General features: G+C 38.5%; 1 protein-coding gene across 1 annotated transcript in view; it reads left to right on the forward strand.

The window, feature by feature from the left end:
• The window catches only part of NDST3 (N-deacetylase/N-sulfotransferase (heparan glucosaminyl) 3), a 57821-nt gene that overhangs the window by 13199 nt on the left and 25926 nt on the right, over positions 1-18696 (forward strand). The window contains exons 2-5 of the mRNA XM_009998560.1: positions 7729-7816; positions 11285-11439; positions 15439-15624; positions 18216-18344. Of these exons, the coding sequence (XP_009996862.1) occupies positions 7729-7816; positions 11285-11439; positions 15439-15624; positions 18216-18344 (558 nt within the window). The remainder of the gene's footprint in view (positions 1-7728; positions 7817-11284; positions 11440-15438; positions 15625-18215; positions 18345-18696) is intronic.

The following is an 18696-nucleotide window of genomic DNA, read 5'->3' on the forward strand; positions in this document are numbered from 1 at the left end:
TGTCAGCTTTGTTAAGAGAGTGCACAGTTAAAATTTAAGCATTCTTCTTGTGTCTGAAGGATATTAAAAATATGTTTTTCAAATACACCCAGTATATTCAAAGCAATTACTCTTTCTCCTGCCTAGGTTAAATGTTTAAGGTAATGAGTGTCAAAATGCTAATCTTGGAAATTCAGAAAGAATAGACATTGAATTTTAATGATGTTCCAAAATACATAATTTATCATGAGGGAAACATTTTTTCCTCAGAAGCAAAAGTCTGAATAATAAAATAATGATTTCCAGCCATTTGAGACAGGCCTTCATTGAGACTATAATCTGTTTCTTCTTGCCATGCTGCCTCCAAACACCCCTGATTCTTGCCCACTGCCTTCCCATCCCCGATGGCTGCCACAGCTTCCGGAACACCTGCCATCACAAGGATTCTTGCTTCCAGGGCCCTGTCATACTGCTTGTTACAAGGTCTCTTGTGGATCCCACAGCTCCCTTCCCTAGGCAGTGTCCCCCTCCTCTCTTTTCTGCCATCAGCCTCAGCAGTGCTGGGACAAGCCTGGGATGGATATTCAGGCACAGCTTGTTAGCCTGGCCTCTTCTCTGCCTCATGTTGTCACTTGGTTCACACCTCTGCAGACTGGTACATAAGACACGATAAAGCAAATCTCAACATACATCTGGGAAATTTCAATTACTGATTGTTGAACTCTGAAGAGAAGCACAGTGCTCTAAAACTTATCATTTTTGTATGCATCGTAAATGCAAACTTCAGTCATATATGTCAAGTTCCTCAATTGTCTCTTTTTTTTTTTTTTTTTCCTTATAAGCAAGTGGATTTGCAAGGTGGATAGAAATTCAGAAAAGGTCAGGTTCTGCAGAAGAGAAGGTTCAAGGGAGGCAAGTGGTGTGTGTATACCTGCTCGAGCAGCTTCAGTTGCATCACTCTTCTCACAGCATGGATTGTCACAAATGATGTCACAAAATGTGCATCATATCTATTACAGCTTATTAAACTCCCATATTAAGAACTCCACTCAAGTTAAAATTGCTTTAGTTCTGTTTCTTCCCTTTCTTGAAGGGATTAAGCTAAAGAGGAAATATGGCACAAAAAATTACAGCTACTTCTCCATAAGAGCTCCCATAAAGGAGCTTTGTGTGCTTAATGTGTGCGCTTTCACATCACACTTTCTATTATTTTCTTTTACCTTTTCAGAAAGTCCTTGCCTTTATTAAAAGCCAGTACAGCATTAGAAGTCTTCCTCAAAAGCGAAGTATTTCCTAATTTAATGGCTCCTTTGATAGTATTGCTAGAATGGTAAAGGAAGTGTTGAGAGATGAGATCTGCTTCCTGAAAAAAGGGGGAGGAGGTAGGCTTTTTGGAAAATTATGAAGCTGACCTTTCTTGCTTTTTTTACTGACATGAAAGCATGTCCTGATTTGAAGTTTAAGATACTAACACTGCGGCATTGTGGGGCTATGTCTGTCTGCTTGCCAATTTAGTTAAAATCCATGTGATTACAAGTAAAATTAACAGCCTTTTGAACTATTTCACTTTTCAAGTTGCAAAGTTCTTTAACAGCTTTTCAGTAGGAAAACAGTTGTAAATATGTTGGTATGAACACAGTGACAAGTTATGGTTCCTTCTTGGTGAAGCAGACTTCAACAAACATGTATTTGATCAGCCAAGATGTTTGGGTCTGAATGCTTTTGATGGTGCTGAAGAAATTGCTACTGTCTGTTTGCCAAAGACAAGTTAACACTTGGGACCTCTCTGTGAGAGACTAAAAAGAGAGATCTGAGGACAGGAGGCAGGATGGTTTCCTGGCTATGGAAATGGGAAGCAACTTGGGCAAGATGAGTTTTATCCTTGGCTTTACTGCTGACGTACTTGAGCAAGAGCTTTCAACAGCCCATGTCATCTGTCTGTGCCTCTGTTTGTCCTGCCTGAGAGATGAAATATATAAAATAAAATTATTCTGTTTGTAATCAAAGTTGAGCTTTCTGAATGAAAAGTGATAAAAATAGCTAAACCTTATGGTTGTCAAGAAGGAGGTCACCTATACAAAGGCAGTGTCAAGGTTTAACAATGGTCTTGCAGTTAAATGAATGGCAGATGCTCTTTATTAACACCTCCCTACGCAGAAAGGGAAGAGAATAAGGGAGAGAGACTTATAGGTTGTAGACTAAACTACACAGCTTTAATTAAACAATAATGGTGAGAAGGAAAATAATGAAATCTATAAATATATACAAAACTAATACTGCAGTCCCTCCAGTAACGCTTGCATCACCATCGAGTCTGAAGGGCATGCCTGGGAAAGTCCCAGACTGGATTCCTTGAGTCAGGAGCAGATGGGAGCTAGATTCAAGAACACATGGATTGAGGATCAAAAGCAGAATAGATCAAGTCCTCCCAGAACACCAGCCATGAACAAAGAGATCTTGACCCTCATGATCCATCAGATTTCTATTGAGTATGATGCTGATAGGATGGAATACTTCATTTGGTCAGTTTTGGGTCACCTGTCTGGTTCCCTCCTCCACATGAAGTTTAGCAGAACCAAACAGTGACCTGGGTTTATACTGGAGTAAGTACAAGCAAGAGCCTTTCTCTATACTATCCTCCAGCAATAACTATAAACATTGAGCATTATGGGACCTAGAAGCAGACACTGAGTAACATCATGTTGATTTCAGAAAGTGCAGATGCTTTTAAGAGACTTAAGTGGAAAGTAAAATTACTAACAAGAAATTTGCTTCTGTCCTGGCTCAAACCAGGGCATGCAGGAATTTTCATACATTTCCATTGCAGGAATATTTCCATTAAAGAACAATTTTCTTGATTCCTTTTGTTCCATTTGTGTTTCTAGAGTCCATTTTCTCCAGAATTCTCAGTCAGTTGAGATCCCATTGGTAATTACAGCATCTTATATTTGCTGATATGTTTCATCAGAAATGAAATAGAAGTAACTTAAATGGAATAGTGCTGATTAGTTATCTGAGGCTCTGGGTTTATTTACAACATAAATTATTTCTTACATTGCTTTCATTATATTATAAACTTGTCAGATGCACAGATTGAAAGAACTCTTGTTTTGCTTTCAGGATAACTTTTGTCCATTTCTTGGATTGTAATAGGGGCTTTTTCTGAGATTATTTTGGACTGTTGGTGAAGAAGAGGGTCTCTCATCATATATTCAATTCTCACATTCGATTTCTGGCATGAGGAATTTCTTAAACCTAGAATGTGAGTTTAGGAAAAGTTGAAAATAAAGTGTTCCATTGTGTCTCTGTACACAAAAGTGATTATGCAGCCAGCAATTTATTTTTCTTACAGTGCCAGTGGAAGTTTAACGTATTTACTAAATAATTATAAATAGATGAAGGCTTTACTAAACAGTTTAAAAAATATAGTCTACTGTACTAGTGTATTTATATAACATCTCATACAGATACCCAGAGGGGCTGTTCATAAACCAATCATAAAATATACAGAAAATATCACCAGATTACCATCAGCATATAAAATAGCATTTAGAACTGAAATTTCAGGCTTTTCCTCCCCCTTCTTTATCTTTCTGTCTTTCTGATAGAAACTCACAGTAATAGGCCCTGCCATCTGCTGCTATATATTTTTCATGAGTTTTAACATTTTGTTTTTAGAACCTGAAAGATGAGTAAAATGTCAAGTCACCCAGAAAATAATCATAGGCATGACAACTCAAATGTTATCTCAGCTTGTCTGTACAAGAAGTGGTTCACAGCAGGTCTGTGCCCTCCCTCTTTGCACACAGAGCAGGCGGAGTAGGTACACCCTTGGTATTAGGTGATACATTTTTTAACACCACTGCGAGACTTCAGCAGATCTCCTATTGATTTTCATGAGCAATAATGGCCAAAAAAACAAAAGGCATTGCTTTCAGAGTTCATCATGTGGAAGGTGAACTTTGGATTTTCTTTAGAGTTTTGTGCTGTTTGGAATGTCTTATCCTGACTGTTGGCTTAAATAAAAAGCACTCATTGAGGCAAGAAGGTGGTAACTACACTAGCAAAGTTAATTCCCAGTAAACAAGTAAACTCTATGTTGCCCTATCAATGTCATGGGCTTTTTGCTACCCTCCTCCCATGTGAAGGCCTGGGTTCGTGACTCTCCTGTCAGCCCAGTAGCTGCAGTGTGCCAGGAAGGTGCAGCAAGGATCTCCTTCCAGGTTGTGTTTCTCTGGTGTTTCCAGCTGCTCTTCATTTTTCCTATTCTGTCTTTCCATCGTGCTGAGACTAGACTAGAGCTGACAAGCTGAGAAGGTGTTAGAAAGGTACAGGATAAGGCCTTCAGCTAAGAAAATGCTCACAGTTCTTAACTGAGTTTGGAGGGAAAGAACTGTGCAGCCCTTTCATGCCTCCTTGCTGTCAAGCTGCATGCAGGATCTCTTTCATTTGAGAGTATGTACTGTTAACATCAGAAGTGTATAGACATATCATTTGCCTCCTACATTTTTAACAGTGCAAAGATTTTACTGAATGGGTTCCCAGCAGCTCAAGGATGAGTTTCATAATAAATCCTCTGCAGACCTAGGGGTTCTAATTGACAAGCAGCTGAATGAGCCAGCAGTGTGTCCAGGTAGCCAAGAAAGCCAATGGCATCCTGGCTTGTATTAGAAATAGTGTGACCAGCAGAAGTAGAGAGGTGATTGTCCCCCTGTACTTAGCACTGGTGAGGCCATACCTGGAGTATTGCATCCAGTTTTGGGCATCTCAATTCAGGAGAGATATCGAGGTGCTGGAATGAGTACAGGAGAGGGCAACAAAGCTGGTGAAGGGCCTAGAGAATAAATCTTATGAAGAATGCTTGAAGGAGCTGCGAATGTTTAGTGTGAGAAAGAGGAGGCTGAGGGGAGACCTCATCAGTCTCTACAACTACCTGAAAGGTCATTGTAGAGAGGTTGGTGCTGCTCTCTTTTCACAGGTAATAAGATATGGAACAAGAGGGAATGGCTTCATCTGCAACAGGGGAGGTTTAGACTGGGCATTAGGAAAAATCTTTTCACAGAGTGGTTAGACACTGGAATGGGCTGCCCAGGGAGGTGGTTGAGTCAGCATACCTGGATGTATTTAAGGGTCGTTTGGATGTGGTGTTGGTGGACATGGTTTAGGGGAGAACTTGGTAGAGTAGGGATGATGGTTGGACTTGGTGACCCTGGAGGTATTTTCCAACCTGAATAGTTCTAAGATTCTATGATTTGCTACCTTTCATTAGAATAAGAAGTCTGTTCAGTGATCTTTGCACTCTCAGCCTGTGCAAAAGCCCTTGTTGCAAGATTTTCCTTTTAATATTCTGCTTGAGTAGTCTTGAGCTCTTTTTCAATTATTTCTGTTCTGTGCTTCATTTTACTTATTCCTTTAGAAAATGCCTTGTTCACAGGATTTTTTTCAGGTTTTCCAGTGAAATAAAAAAAAGATCTTTAGCTTACTAGTACTGTTCTTTGAAACCACCTGTGCTGTTGTTGCTGGAGCTACACTGCTGAAGAAGCCCGTGGGAGAGGCAAGTTACTTCCAGATCTGAGAGGACCTTAAGAAACAGGAGGCAGAAAAGTGACATTTCTTTCACACATTTAGTATTTTGATTAATATATATTTAACGAATATGCTTAGGCATAGTGTTCTGGTTTGCTGAAATGATGAACAAGGCGAGTACTACTGATGACTCAGAATTGAAGCCATTCATGTTTCATCAGCTGCATCAGCAAAATTCAATTTTGCAAACCCCCAGGCCAAGGACATATAACTGTCTTTTCTGTTGCTGCAGATCAGCTCCCTCAAGTACCAGCTTCCCTGAGCTAGCCAGAGCTACCAGCTTAGAGAGCTTCTGAGGCCTGAGATGCAGGATGGCAGAGAAGCTCCTGCTTTGGGCAATGGTGCAGTCCCTCAGTGGGGCCAGGTGGAAGCACTCAGCTGTGGAAAGGGAGTGCTGGGAAAGGCAAGCACAGAGCAGGGACAGCTGCACCAGCTGCCATCTGTGGCCACCATGAACTGGGAATGGGGAGCTCTGTGAGCCAGCAGCCTTGGGCCTCTCTTGAGAGTGGTGCACAGGGAAGCCCCTGCTGTTGTCACTCTGCCTGGTTTTGCTGCTGTTATAGGTGTGATATTGTACGGAACAGGCCTGACAGGGTTTGCAGATGTTGATGGTACTTTTATTGAAACTGACATAGATAACCCTTGAAAAGATCTGAAGAAGAGCCCAATGTTTTCTCTGATAAAGTGGATATTGCCTCCATCTGTAAAGTGGGTCATGTTTTAAGGAACTGCAACTTGACTATGCTATGCCTATATCTAAAGCTGGACTTGACTTCCATGCTAACAATTTGTTGCCATTGTCATTTCTGTTAAAAATAATTGTAGGCAAATTATTTATATAATGAAAATATCCAAATAAACTGTAATTAAAATTACTGGCTCATATTTTCCAGGGCACCAAACTGCCACTGAATTTCAAGAATGGGGAGTATGCTAGACTTTTTAAACCTTGGAAAATCTTGACTTCAAACTTTTTGTGCTTTTAAATACATTCCTCTTTCACAACATGATTAAAGTTACAAATTTCTGGCAATAGTATTGCTTTTAATCACTTTATTAAAATAATTATGCTATGTAAATGTATATTTGCTTAGATAACTCTTTGATGAGCTTTGATTTATAAACATTTTGTCTTTCAAAGGTTCTGCATGAGTGCCTGTCGCTAAGTGTGTGTGTGCTGCAGCTGTGGCAGGAGACTTCTGATGAGTCAGAAATCTCTAAAGGGTCCCTTGTGTTCATAAATTACCAAACATCAAGTGCTCAGGTGAAGGCAGGTGCAGGCTTTGGAGGAATCTCATTTTAGTTGAGGCTTTTTGCTCTTCTGTTGTGTTTGTGATTTGCAAAGTTTTATTTTGCATTGGAAAGCTGGGTTGCTGTTTTACACCTGGGAAATTGAACGAGTGAACAACAGCAGGGTGTTAAGAGACATAGCTCCTGCAAGAAATATGTGAATTTTGGGAGTAACAAATTAAGAAGAGCATATTGAAATCAATGAGTGAGACTGATGAATAGTTTTCCTCTTTCTTTCTGCATGCTGTTTTTTGTTTGTACTAATTTAGTGCAAGTACATGTATGCTGACAGCCAGTATGCTAAATGTCTGAGAAATGAGTCAGAGTTTGGGAGAATTTAGGACTAAGTTCTGTTATATGGAATAGGCTTCATTCTTTCTGTCTTTCTGGATTATTTTTTTTTTCATTGCCAGTAATTTGGGAACATGACCAAAATGTTGTGTATGTACTTGACCTGATCTAGAGAAACAAGATTCTAATAGACACTGCTCACTGAATGGAGCAGTGGTCAGGGGCCAAGAGATCATTAGCTTAATTACTGGCTGTGTCCCAGGCTTACTGAGTAATCAGTGGAAGGTCTTTTCTCTGGCATGTGCCTTTCTTTTCCAGTATCATGATCCAGGGAGTAAAACAATATTTAATAGGTGGTCATTTTTATGAGGAAAATGATGGAGTTGGCATGCTGTCTTTAGTTTTTAAATGGTAATGAAAATATCTGTTACTTCTTTGTCATATATACAGAGCTGTTCTGAAGTAGAAAAACCAACTGAAAGATACATGCTTGTAAAAATATGTATACTGTTATATTAAATGCCTGTGCCAGGTGTCTTTTTCTACAGATATGTTTATATAGTGGTTTGGGTTTTTTTTCAGGCGCTGCTTGACACTCAGAATCTTTTGAGAGCTCAGATTGCAAATTTCACTTTCAACCTGGGATTTTCAGGGAAATTCTATCACACAGGTAAGAATGAAATATTAAAATCACTTTCCATTCAATGGTATTCTTGTAGTATAAGGAAAATAGAAATTATAGAGACCAAGGGTCTGACTAGAGAGAGGAGTTTCCTTCATAATAGGGTAACTACAAAATCAAATTGTTCTTTCTTCCAAGTTGCTTTTGGACACATTTTTGGATATTTATCTCCTATCTTATTTTACTGGATTAATTTTTTGTTTTGACCTGTCTGAAAACAAACACATAGGTAGAATGTTTAAACACTTCTTTAAGGCAATTTTCTTTTTTTGTTGTTGTTTTGTTTTGTTTTAGAAAAGTGCTCATTCTTTGCATAATGGTCCAATAAGTAGAGCAATGACATGGAAAATAGGAGAGCCAGGCTGAAGTTTCTAAGATAAAGACTAAAGCCTTCAGAAAAGGGTCCTGTCAGACTATTAGGTTTCCTGAATAGGATCGATGTTCCTCCTTCTGCAAGCCAGGACATGCAGAAATGGCAGTCACAGGGCAGGGGGAGACCTTGCAAGAAGCAGACCAAGCCTGGGGTGACAACTTTCTGTAGGGGTTCTATGTGATGTTACGTATGTCATTAGATAATAGTAAAGTCAGTCCTGAGAGAGGAATAAAAACATCTCTTACTGTTTCTGTGTAATTTCATTCCATTTGAGCTATCTCAGATGCTCACTACACAACCTCTCTGAGGAAATGGAGAGAGGGAGAGGCACATAGAATAGGTGAACTGGATTTTTCCCTGCATCTGTTTCCTGAGTACAGAAGAGAATTTAGGTGGGCTGGAACATTTCAAGATGAGGCACCTGTAATTCTAGTAAGCCATGGATGCCTGTGCTAGGCCAGTGTGGAACAGATCAAATTGCCCTCCCCTTTTATTAAAATTCAGCTCCTTTCATCTTGTTGTTGAGTGATAAATTCCACTGATCAAATGAAATTTTCTGTTGACTTAATTGGGAGATCTGTTTAGCTACCCGAGTTTATCCTTTTAGGTAGTTTAATCTCTACTGCAGAGATACAGAAATACTAAATTTATTAAAATTATTTTACACTTAAACCACTGGAAAAATAGGGAGAAAATTCACTATGATAAGGTATTAAATCAGATGTGATAGAGAAGAAAGAAGGTGTTTTCTACTGACAAAGAGAAAGAAAAAGACAGTCATGCAAAACAGGATGTCAGAGCCTGGAAAAAAGGACAAAAAGCAACCCAAGATAATGTCATAGTTGAGGGATATAAATATAAAAAGATGGAAGTGCAGTGACATGTTAGCTCGGTCTAGGAACTGGAACCAGATTTGTTCCAAACCAAAGTAGGGTAGACAGAGCTTGAAGATGCTCGACTGCTGTGCAGTTACATAGCAAAAGGATGAGCTCAGCTGTGCATCTTGGTTAGTATTACTTGTCATGTTAAGAGGAGGAAAGAAGTCTGTTATTTAGAGCTGAACAGCTGGAGAGAAAAGCAGCTGGGGCTGCACAGTCTCTCTGCAGGTCTGAACTCAGCAGGGTTCAGCTAGACTTGGTAAATGTCCAAGTTTCACCCATGCAATCAAGGTGTCATCTTCACAGTTTGGAGAGACTAAGAGATGCTTAAACTTTTTTGCATTCAGGACATCACATGCTGCATGCATTCCCATCCCTTCCTGCCTTTTCTTTTGCCTAGAATGGCAAAACTGTCGTAACTGCCAGGTTTCTCACCTGCCACTGTTTCAGCAGGCAGAGTTACTTTCCAGACCTTTTGCTTCAGTTGACAGTTCTGATGCTTTGAAGGGAACATGCAGGTGGCTTTCCTCATTTTGGCTGAGGAGGATTTGGCAAAGGTATTACATGTTTGTAGTACAAACTGACCCAGTTACTGACTGTAAAGTGAATGAGTTGAGTCTGTCTCCATTACAGCCCATCCCTTGCTGTGGCTGTCTTCTTTTCTTGATATGGTTTCTTCTCCCTCATCTGGCTATTGTATGACTTTTAGTGTGTGAACATTGATGACACAAGGCCCCATGGACTCACATGGAGTCCTAAAATCTGGTGATCCTACATTATATTGATACATCTTTACATATGTCTGCCCACATTTTTCATTCACTGCTGTAGTTCCCTCAGAGGTAATGAGGAATAAAATCACATCAGTAAAAGTGTGTCAGACAGGGTTTATTGAAGGAAAGGAAAAAGCCAAAGGCATGTAGGGTTAGTGAGAGTATGGCAAAAGACATCAGAGCTGAATGTTTGGCTTAGAGACTGAAAAAGGAGAGTAGGAAGAAAGGATTTGTCGTGTTGACTGTTCATGGGAGTAAGAGCAAGCAGAAAAAAAGGAAGCAGGCACAGTGTGAAGATGTGTTAAGCTACAGGTTGTCAAAAGTTTGACTCATACAGTCTGTATACGGCAGCCCATTTAAGGCTTATTTACATTTGGCTGGCTTTGACAGGCCTCGCCTGCCATTAACAGTGCACAGGGACTAGGATGAATGTCTGGCCTTGGGAGTGGAAGGAGTGTCCTGATCTGTCAGCTAATTATGCTCTGACACTTCCCATCCCTCTGGTGCTGTCAGATGCCCAGGTCAATCTCCACGGGTGGGTTATGCAGAGCCGAGGCACGGCCCAAGCACCTACAGCGGGTTGTCACTGCCCTCGGGTCACACGAATGGCCTCTGGAGTGCTGGAGGTCCCAGCCAGCACCCCCGTCTGCACCTGGGGGAGCAGAGGCTGCCCCAGCGGGGGCTCAGGGAGAGGTTGTTGGCCTTGCAGGCTGGAAGGATTCACGAGGGTGAAGGCTGAGGGTGGGAGGCCGGCCCCGGCCTTGCAGATGTACCAGGGTACCAGAGGTGCTGAAGGACAGGCAGGGTGTGCATGGCCTTAGGGATGGCTGCAGGGCCTGCTCCCCCCACTGCCTCCCTGGGGACATGCAGGAGGGTGGCTGAAAACACAGGCCCCAGAGACATCTTACCCTTTAAGGCTCTCCAAAGATGCAGATTTCTGCGACCATGAATCAGAAAGGTAAGAGCTAGCAAGGAAGAGAAAATAATTGTATTAGGCATAAGACTTTGAAAAGACTGCTAGAAAAAATACTTCCATGTATATGAAAGGAAAATAAGTTTGATGGGGGAGTGAGTTTAGTTTGGATAAGGAATACCAGAAAAGAGTTGTCAGCATTTTGATTTGTACTCTGTATTAAACTGTCTAGTATACAATTTCCCTGATTCCACCCCTTTCCTACTGATGTTACTGATACAGCACAAGTGTGTGAGGGCAGTGTTCTACCATGCATTTGAGATGCCATGAAAATGGGGCTTTCAGTCTTTTACTTGGCTGCAATTACTCCAGGAAAAGGAATATGAACTTGGAAACATTTAAAATCACCAGTACTTAAAATGGTCACATTTTATTATTAGAATTTCTTTCTTATATTTTCAATCATTTTTAATAATATAACAGAAGCAGAGACGTAAGAGATTATAATTTTTTTTGCAGGCACTGAGGAGGAAGATGAAGGTGATGATCTCTTGTTGAGGTCAGTAGATGAGTTTTGGTGGTTTCCCCACATGTGGAGTCACATGCAGCCTCACCTCTTCCACAACGAGTCGTCGCTGGTGGAGCAGATGATCCTCAACAAAAAATTTGCCTTAGTGAGTTCTATTTTTGCACATTATATTGAGTTAAGGTATTCAGAAACCATTTTTCCTATTTTGTTGGAAAATCAATCTTTATAGCATTTGTTTTAATCTGAAGGAATTGAAATAAAGACAGTTGCTTTTTGCAGTCACTATTTTGTACTATGAAAATTCTGTTTCTCTACAGTTTGGATTTTCTTATCAATTGAAGTTTGTTTTTTTTCTATTACTCTATGAAAAATTTTGAATGCAAAAATTCTTTCAGAATAAGAAATTAATGTTTCCATTTTAAAAATTCAATATAGATAAAAATCAGAGAATCATAGAATGGTTAAGGTTGGAAGGGAACTTAAAGATGATCAAGTTCCAACCTCCCTGCTATGAGTAGGGACCCCTCACCCCAGACCAGGCTGCACAAGCCTCATCCAACCTGGCCTTGAACATTTCCAGGGAAAGGGTTTCCACAACCTCCCTGGGCAACAGATTCCAGTACCTTACTACCCTCATGGTGAATAATTTCTTCCTGATGTCTAACCTAAATCTACCCTCTTTCAGTTTAAAACCACTACGTCTTTTCCTATCACTACCCTATCTGCTGAAAACCCCCTCCCCAGCTTTCCTGTAGGCCCCTTCATGTACTGGAAGGCCACTATATAATGTCTCCCTGGAGCCTTCTCTTCTCCAGGCTGAAAAGCCCCAACTCACTCAGCCTGTCTTCATAGCAGTGCTGCTCTATCCCCCTGACCATCTTTGTGGGCCTTCTCTGGACCCTCTGCAACAGCTCCAAGTCTTTCTTGTGCTTCTATTTCAATATTGTCCTAAAGAAAATTTTGTCCAAATAACACGTTTCAATTAGAAAAACTCCAGTTCTCTGAAAGAAAAACTGTTTCAAATAACTTTGGGAAAACACTGCATGTTAGTATTAATGAAGTATGCCACATTTTCAAAGATACTTTTCTGTGATGATATCTAATAACATCTTATATTCCCTTTGGATCAGCTTTACAAACTTATTTTTAAAAGCATTACCTTTACTAATGATTTATTCACAGGAAAGCTCTGGAAAAAAATGTTTCAGTGAGAATATAAGAAAAAATAGAAACAGATCTTGAGGTTGAGGATAGTAGACTAACAGACTTACCTTTTATCTACAGTTAATTTCACACAATAAAACCAAACCACACTGCCATACTAAGTATGTATTATTTGTCTGAAGGAATGTTCCATTGTAAAGACACAGAGAAGTGTTATATCAGAATATCTTCTTCCTTTTCAAAATACACAGCTTGCTTTTTAGCTGGCAGGTAATGACTTTGTTCCTTGAAAGAGCAGGGGGACTTGAAATACCAGAACAAAAAAGAGTGCACTTATGGTCATGTGTCAGTGAGTGCAGGAGGAAGGTAGAGGCTTAGAATATCAATCAGGTAATATCTGTATTGGAGAACTTTGCTTTTAAGTAAGTCATATGCTTTCTTACAACTAGATTTTACCAAGTTTACTGTAAACTGTAGTTGTACTGAGTACAGACCAGCTCAATGTTAATGTTTCTTTTAAAGAAAATATTTCAGTAGAAGTTAGAACCATGGAAATTTAAAAATGCTCTAAATTTCCCTTTTTTCTATTTTTCATTGTACTGTTGCAACCCACTGGAAATTAAATTAGTTCTTGTACTTCTGGTGTGACTTAAGACATCCTTTGGGATTGCTCTACAGTATGTAACCATTAAAGTATGCGATTAGAATCATTCTTACTCAGCCCTGTTTTGGGTAACTTCATAAATTTATATTTCCTTCACTACTTTGAATGGTCTTAATATTTGCAGATACCTTACATTAATTATTTTTCATGTCTGAAGTAATGTATAGGCATATAGACATGAAGCTACACATCATATTTCATTTGCTTAAAGCACATAATTTAGTAACAAAGTTAAGTATTGTGCTTTTTTTGAAAGAGACTGAAGTTGCTGATGCTTCATGCATGTCAAACTGAGTGTGTACATTGTGTGTGAAATGCTCAACTTGGGAATTACAGTCACTTAGAATAACAGAGACACTGATACCTTGAAGATGATAGGCTCATAATTAGAATGAAATATTTTAATTGCATATTTATTACTGTATATTGTAAAACATGAGGGAAAAATCCCTAAAAATCAGACATTTGTTTATAGCTGAATGAAGGAGATTAAATGGGACATTAGAGGATGCAATTTCTTACATCTTCTGTAAAGATTTTTCTTTCTGATGTTTATGCATGCTTAAGGGAAGAAGAGAAGATAAGAGGAACTGAAATATCTACCATGGAATTCAATAGTGGAAAGCTGTATAACTGATGGTGTATCCACTCTTTATCTCCCTGTGCAGTAAAACCAATATGCCAGATCTTACTCATTCCTACTTTGGCACACTACACATAGTAAACCCCAGCTCGAAACCAGCAGACCACCTGCTCCATGGGTGCAGCCAGGTTGCTGGTGGGGTGTTTGGATCTTATCCAGGAGTTGTATAGCCTTCAAAGAATTCCAAAAGCAGCACCACAAAAAATAGGCCCCATTATGGTGCTGTAAATTGCTACAGGAAAATAATAATTTCACCAGCTACGTAAGTAAGAAAAATCGGGGTGCTCAGCTGAAATGAAGCCAAACTTGTCTGTTACACACGTCATTACACTAGGTTCAAAGTAGCCCTTTGATGAGGAAAAAGTAGCTTTCTTCCCTTGCAGGCTTCACAGCTTTAGCGTTCTTACTTTTTATTTTCTCCCAGAGCAGGAGCAAATGTTGCTTTCTGTGAGTTTCCTTTGTTTTGAGCTGTTAGTAAAGTTGCTATATTTAAATAATAACAGATATGTCTAATATAGATCCTGACTATTTAAGCTTTTGAAATCCACCACATTGGCTTTCCTGCAGTAGTGCAGTCCTTCTCCAGAAAAGGTGAAGATGATTTTACTAAGGTCAAACACCCATTTTTCTTTGAGATAAGACTTGGAGAGTTCTTCATATTCCTTAGTAGCAAGTTTATTCAAAGGAAGAGACCCAAATATCAACCAACTCTTACCTTTGCACACGAAGTATTATTAGAAAATATAGAGATGACAACCATACAAACAGTATTTAAAAACTCTTCAACAGAATTCAAAGGCTGTGTGCAAAGGCAGTTTTCCTAATTCATTACAAAATCTTATGGACGTTGTATTCTGCTAGTCAGACTATCAAATATCTCTTACACACTGTTCCTTTGAAAAGTAACCTGAAAGAGAGGAGAAAGGGTGTCAAAATGCATTAGAATATGCTGGAAACTAGAACTGGAAAGAAAACACTGAATTTCAAGAGAAGGTAATACCAGCAAGGTCAATATGTAAACAAGAGAAATGACAGGAGTCTGCAAAAATAGAAGATGTACTACAAAAGGGGTTAGTCTACAACATCTGCTTATTATCCTCAGAATTTTACAAGTGGTTATATTTTCTCCTTTTTTTTAAATGATACTGAAATGTTTAAGCTGCTTTTTTAATCTGCTTTTATGCTTCAAGTGGACTAGAGGAGCAAAGCAATGGCTTTCTGTGAAATTCAGCTAACAATCCAACTTACTGTGCAGGGACATGTAGTGGAAATCTCATATTTGTTACTGTAACTGCCAGGCGCTACCTGTTGTGTTGAATATGTGCCAGGAACGTTCTCTCTGAATTCTTAATTTTTGAGCAAATTCCTTGCAAGAATTTGAAAAAGTGCAACTTTCTGTTTAATGTAAATTGAAGAAATCGATGTAAAAATGCAACTATATCACTCTTATTACATGCTCATAAAAATAATTCTTAAAAGACTTTAATACTAAAGTCCTGCGTTTCATCTTCCAGTGCTGCCTTCCATCTCTCTTACATATCAGCATGTTTTGTTACCACCATGATTTGCATTTTAGACCTGTTCTTGATATCCCACAAACAAAGGATATGAGAAATGCCAAAACATCAAGTTTCTTAAATTTTGAAAGCAGTCATTGTTCGATTACATTTTAGGAACATGGTATTCCAACTGACTTCGGCTATGCGGTGGCTCCACACCATTCTGGAGTCTATCCAGTGCATGTTCAACTTTATGATGCCTGGAAAAAGGTGTGGAATATCAGAGTTACCAGCACAGAAGAATATCCACATCTGAAGCCTGCAAGGTATAGACGAGGCTTCATCCACAAAAATATCATGGTGAGTTGTACTTACGATGTTCATATTACTACCAGTCTACCATTTTATGAACACTTTATTGTTAAGTGGAAAAGCAGGGTATCCTGAAAGTTCACATTGTGAGAAGCACATATTGCTGTGCATAAGTAGCAAGATATGTTTGACAGTATCTTGTTAATTAAAGTAAATCTGTTGCTGATGATGTTACTGCTAATGAAGTTGGCCTCCAGGCACCCTGCTGTTAACAGTTAACAGGCTAACTGTTCTAATCTTACTGTTTAGTACTGGTTCAGATCTCAAGGAAAAAGTATGCTTTGCATCTTTTAACAGAATATTAAGGGTTAGACTTTTAGCAGGTTTTAAATTTTCATAGTATCATTAAATGCAAAAGAGTTTTGCCAATTTATGTCATCTGAGAATCTGGATCTTGATGCAGAAATATTTTTTTTCTACCATTGTCCTTACTTTGCTTCCTGCCATACCACAGTGTGAACTGTGGCTTAACCCCACAGCAAGGCTTTGGGCCTGGGAGATCAGTCTGTATGAAGGGCAAACATCCAGAAGGTTGGAGGAAAGGAAGACACATCCCACACCCTGATCCAGGCGATGAAACTACTCTGTTGAGGCAGCCACAAGTCAAATCCCACAGTTTCTCTGCATTGCATCATTCACAGCATTGATCACTGACAGCAGCGTTTGCCAAAAGGGGTTATACACAACTGACATGGAAGGCGTTATGCTGACACCATCTGGTCACTGGGGCGTGGGCTATTCCTGGTTTACATATTGTCATTATTGTCTGAGAAGTGTTTCAAAACAACTTTCCAAAATACTTGAGGGTATGTTCTTGAGTAGCTTTCTTTTGGAGCTTGTAGGAGAAGAGCCAATGGGAAAGATCGTAGTGTGTGCACTGTTATCCCTCTGGCTGCTCCACTCAGCTTCTAACAGTATTCTGGTATTGTCGTCAAGTTACCATGGATACCACTTTTCTAAGCAAAATAATAATATTTAAAAGTTTTGGTCTATTTTTGGATGGAGCAAACTAAAACACATCCAGGAAAAAAAATAAAAATGACAACATACAGATTTAAGCTACAGTTTGTTCTCCTCAGAGCAATAGCTGCATACAAAATAATGGGTTTGTGGATATGCTCAGGGGGGTTGAAGCATTTGAGGAAATCTGATTGACTCTCAGAATCTCCACAAATCTCTTTCATAAATTTTTGTGAAAACATGTCATCTGAAGACACATAATGAAATTTAACACAAGGACACTGGGGCCAAAAATCTACTTCCAAGAACAGTTGTATAAAACAACTTGTTTTGGGAGTCTCAGCTTTCAGTTCTCCAGGGCAAATGCATTAATATTTCACATCTGCAGGTTTAAAGCAATAAATACATTCAGTAATAAAATCATTGTTTAAGATTTGCCAGAGCATTTCCAATCCAGTACAGCTTGATTCCCTGCCTCTATGAGAATTCGTTCTCATATTTTATCAGTGAAATCCAAAGGTTTTTAAAAAGCATATGCAAGTTTATAGCAAACATACAAATTCCATACATTTTCTGACAACACAGAATTTACAGTCTGTGGTCACAGTATCCTGCACATTACAGAAAAGATGTTGAGAAATGAAACCATGAGAAATAAAGAATATCTACAAAGCTGCAATCTGTATCAAGTAAGGCATTTTTATGCTTTAAAAGTTTAAGCTATCATATACTAAATGTTCTAAAATGGACTAAAATGTTTGAGAGCAATTCCAGTTTAAGAAATATACATGAACATCAATACTTAGCTGTTGATTTTCCATGAAATATAGACATAATTAAAATAGTCTGCAGTGAATTATTTTCTGAAGTCAGTAGAAATTGTTTTGAAGTTCTGCTGGCAAACCTAACTTCATTTTTTAGCTCTTCTTATTCAAAACACTTGTTCTTTGCATGTTTTTAAAAAAACACTTGTTTATGCTAATTATTTTGCAACTTACAAAACTAGCACAGTTGAATAAGAAGCAAAGAACAAATCTTTCTTATAATGTGAGCATTAGAGGCAAAATTTGTCATTTGTCAGTGTAGAATTATCACTGGTGGTGATACCTAAGCAAAAAAAAGAAAAAAAACCAACTTTAAAAATTACAACACACCATCATTCAAATAAAAAGTAGAAGTGATTAATAAAGTTCAGATTGATAACATTTCAGATTATGTTTCAAATTATTTTACAGTTTTCAAAATACTTGATCAAACTTTTAAATACTTGATTTTAGGATCAGGTGCTATGAACAAAATCAGTTTTAAGAGGTTGCTGGATTGTAACTTCCTGATTGCAATCAATTTTCAGTTTCAAACTAAATATGATTAATTTTTTGATGTTATTTATTACTCACTGATAATTAAAATGTTGTTTCTTCCACTCAGAACTACTTAAGGATTTGCCTAACTATTAATTCAACTAGATTATTGTAGACTGGCAGAGTTGTGAATATCAGAAAAGGAACGTTGTCAGTTGTGTTGCTTAGAAGGCATTTATTTTCTCATTAAAAGTATAAAAGTTGGGGTTTTAAAAATTTTCTTGAATGTTTTTATTTATTTGTTTTACACCCATTCAGGTGCTTCCTAGGCAGACTTGTGGCTTATTCACCCACACGATTTTCTATAAAGAGTATCCTGGAGGCCCAAAGGAACTAGACAAAAGCATTCAAGGAGGAGAGTTGTTCTTCACAGTGGTTCTCAATCCAGTGAGTACAGTGTAATTTTGAAATGTTTTTAAAAATTTATTAAAGGAGAAGTTACTGAATGCATCAAGGCTAATCAGCTGGCTTTCCCAAATAGTAATGATTAGTCACAGTGAGCTCTTCTGCTTTTTCAGTTAATTAATTAAAGACCTAATGTTCTGTATGTACAAAAATAATCTCTGCTTTTATTTGACAACTGTTTTGTTAGTAATGCAGTAGTAACAACCTTTCCTGTTCTTCTTTACTTTTGCATTAAGTAAGAATGCTAAGATTTATTTTTTAAAAGAATTCAAGCATTAAGAACTGATACTACTATGTAGTGAGATGAGTACCTCAGGTGCAGTCCATGTTCCTG

This window comes from Chaetura pelagica, unplaced genomic scaffold (genome assembly GCF_000747805.2).
Source record: "Chaetura pelagica isolate M959 unplaced genomic scaffold, ChaPel_1.0 scaffold176, whole genome shotgun sequence".
In the NCBI taxonomy this organism is placed as follows: domain Eukaryota; kingdom Metazoa; phylum Chordata; class Aves; order Apodiformes; family Apodidae; genus Chaetura; species Chaetura pelagica.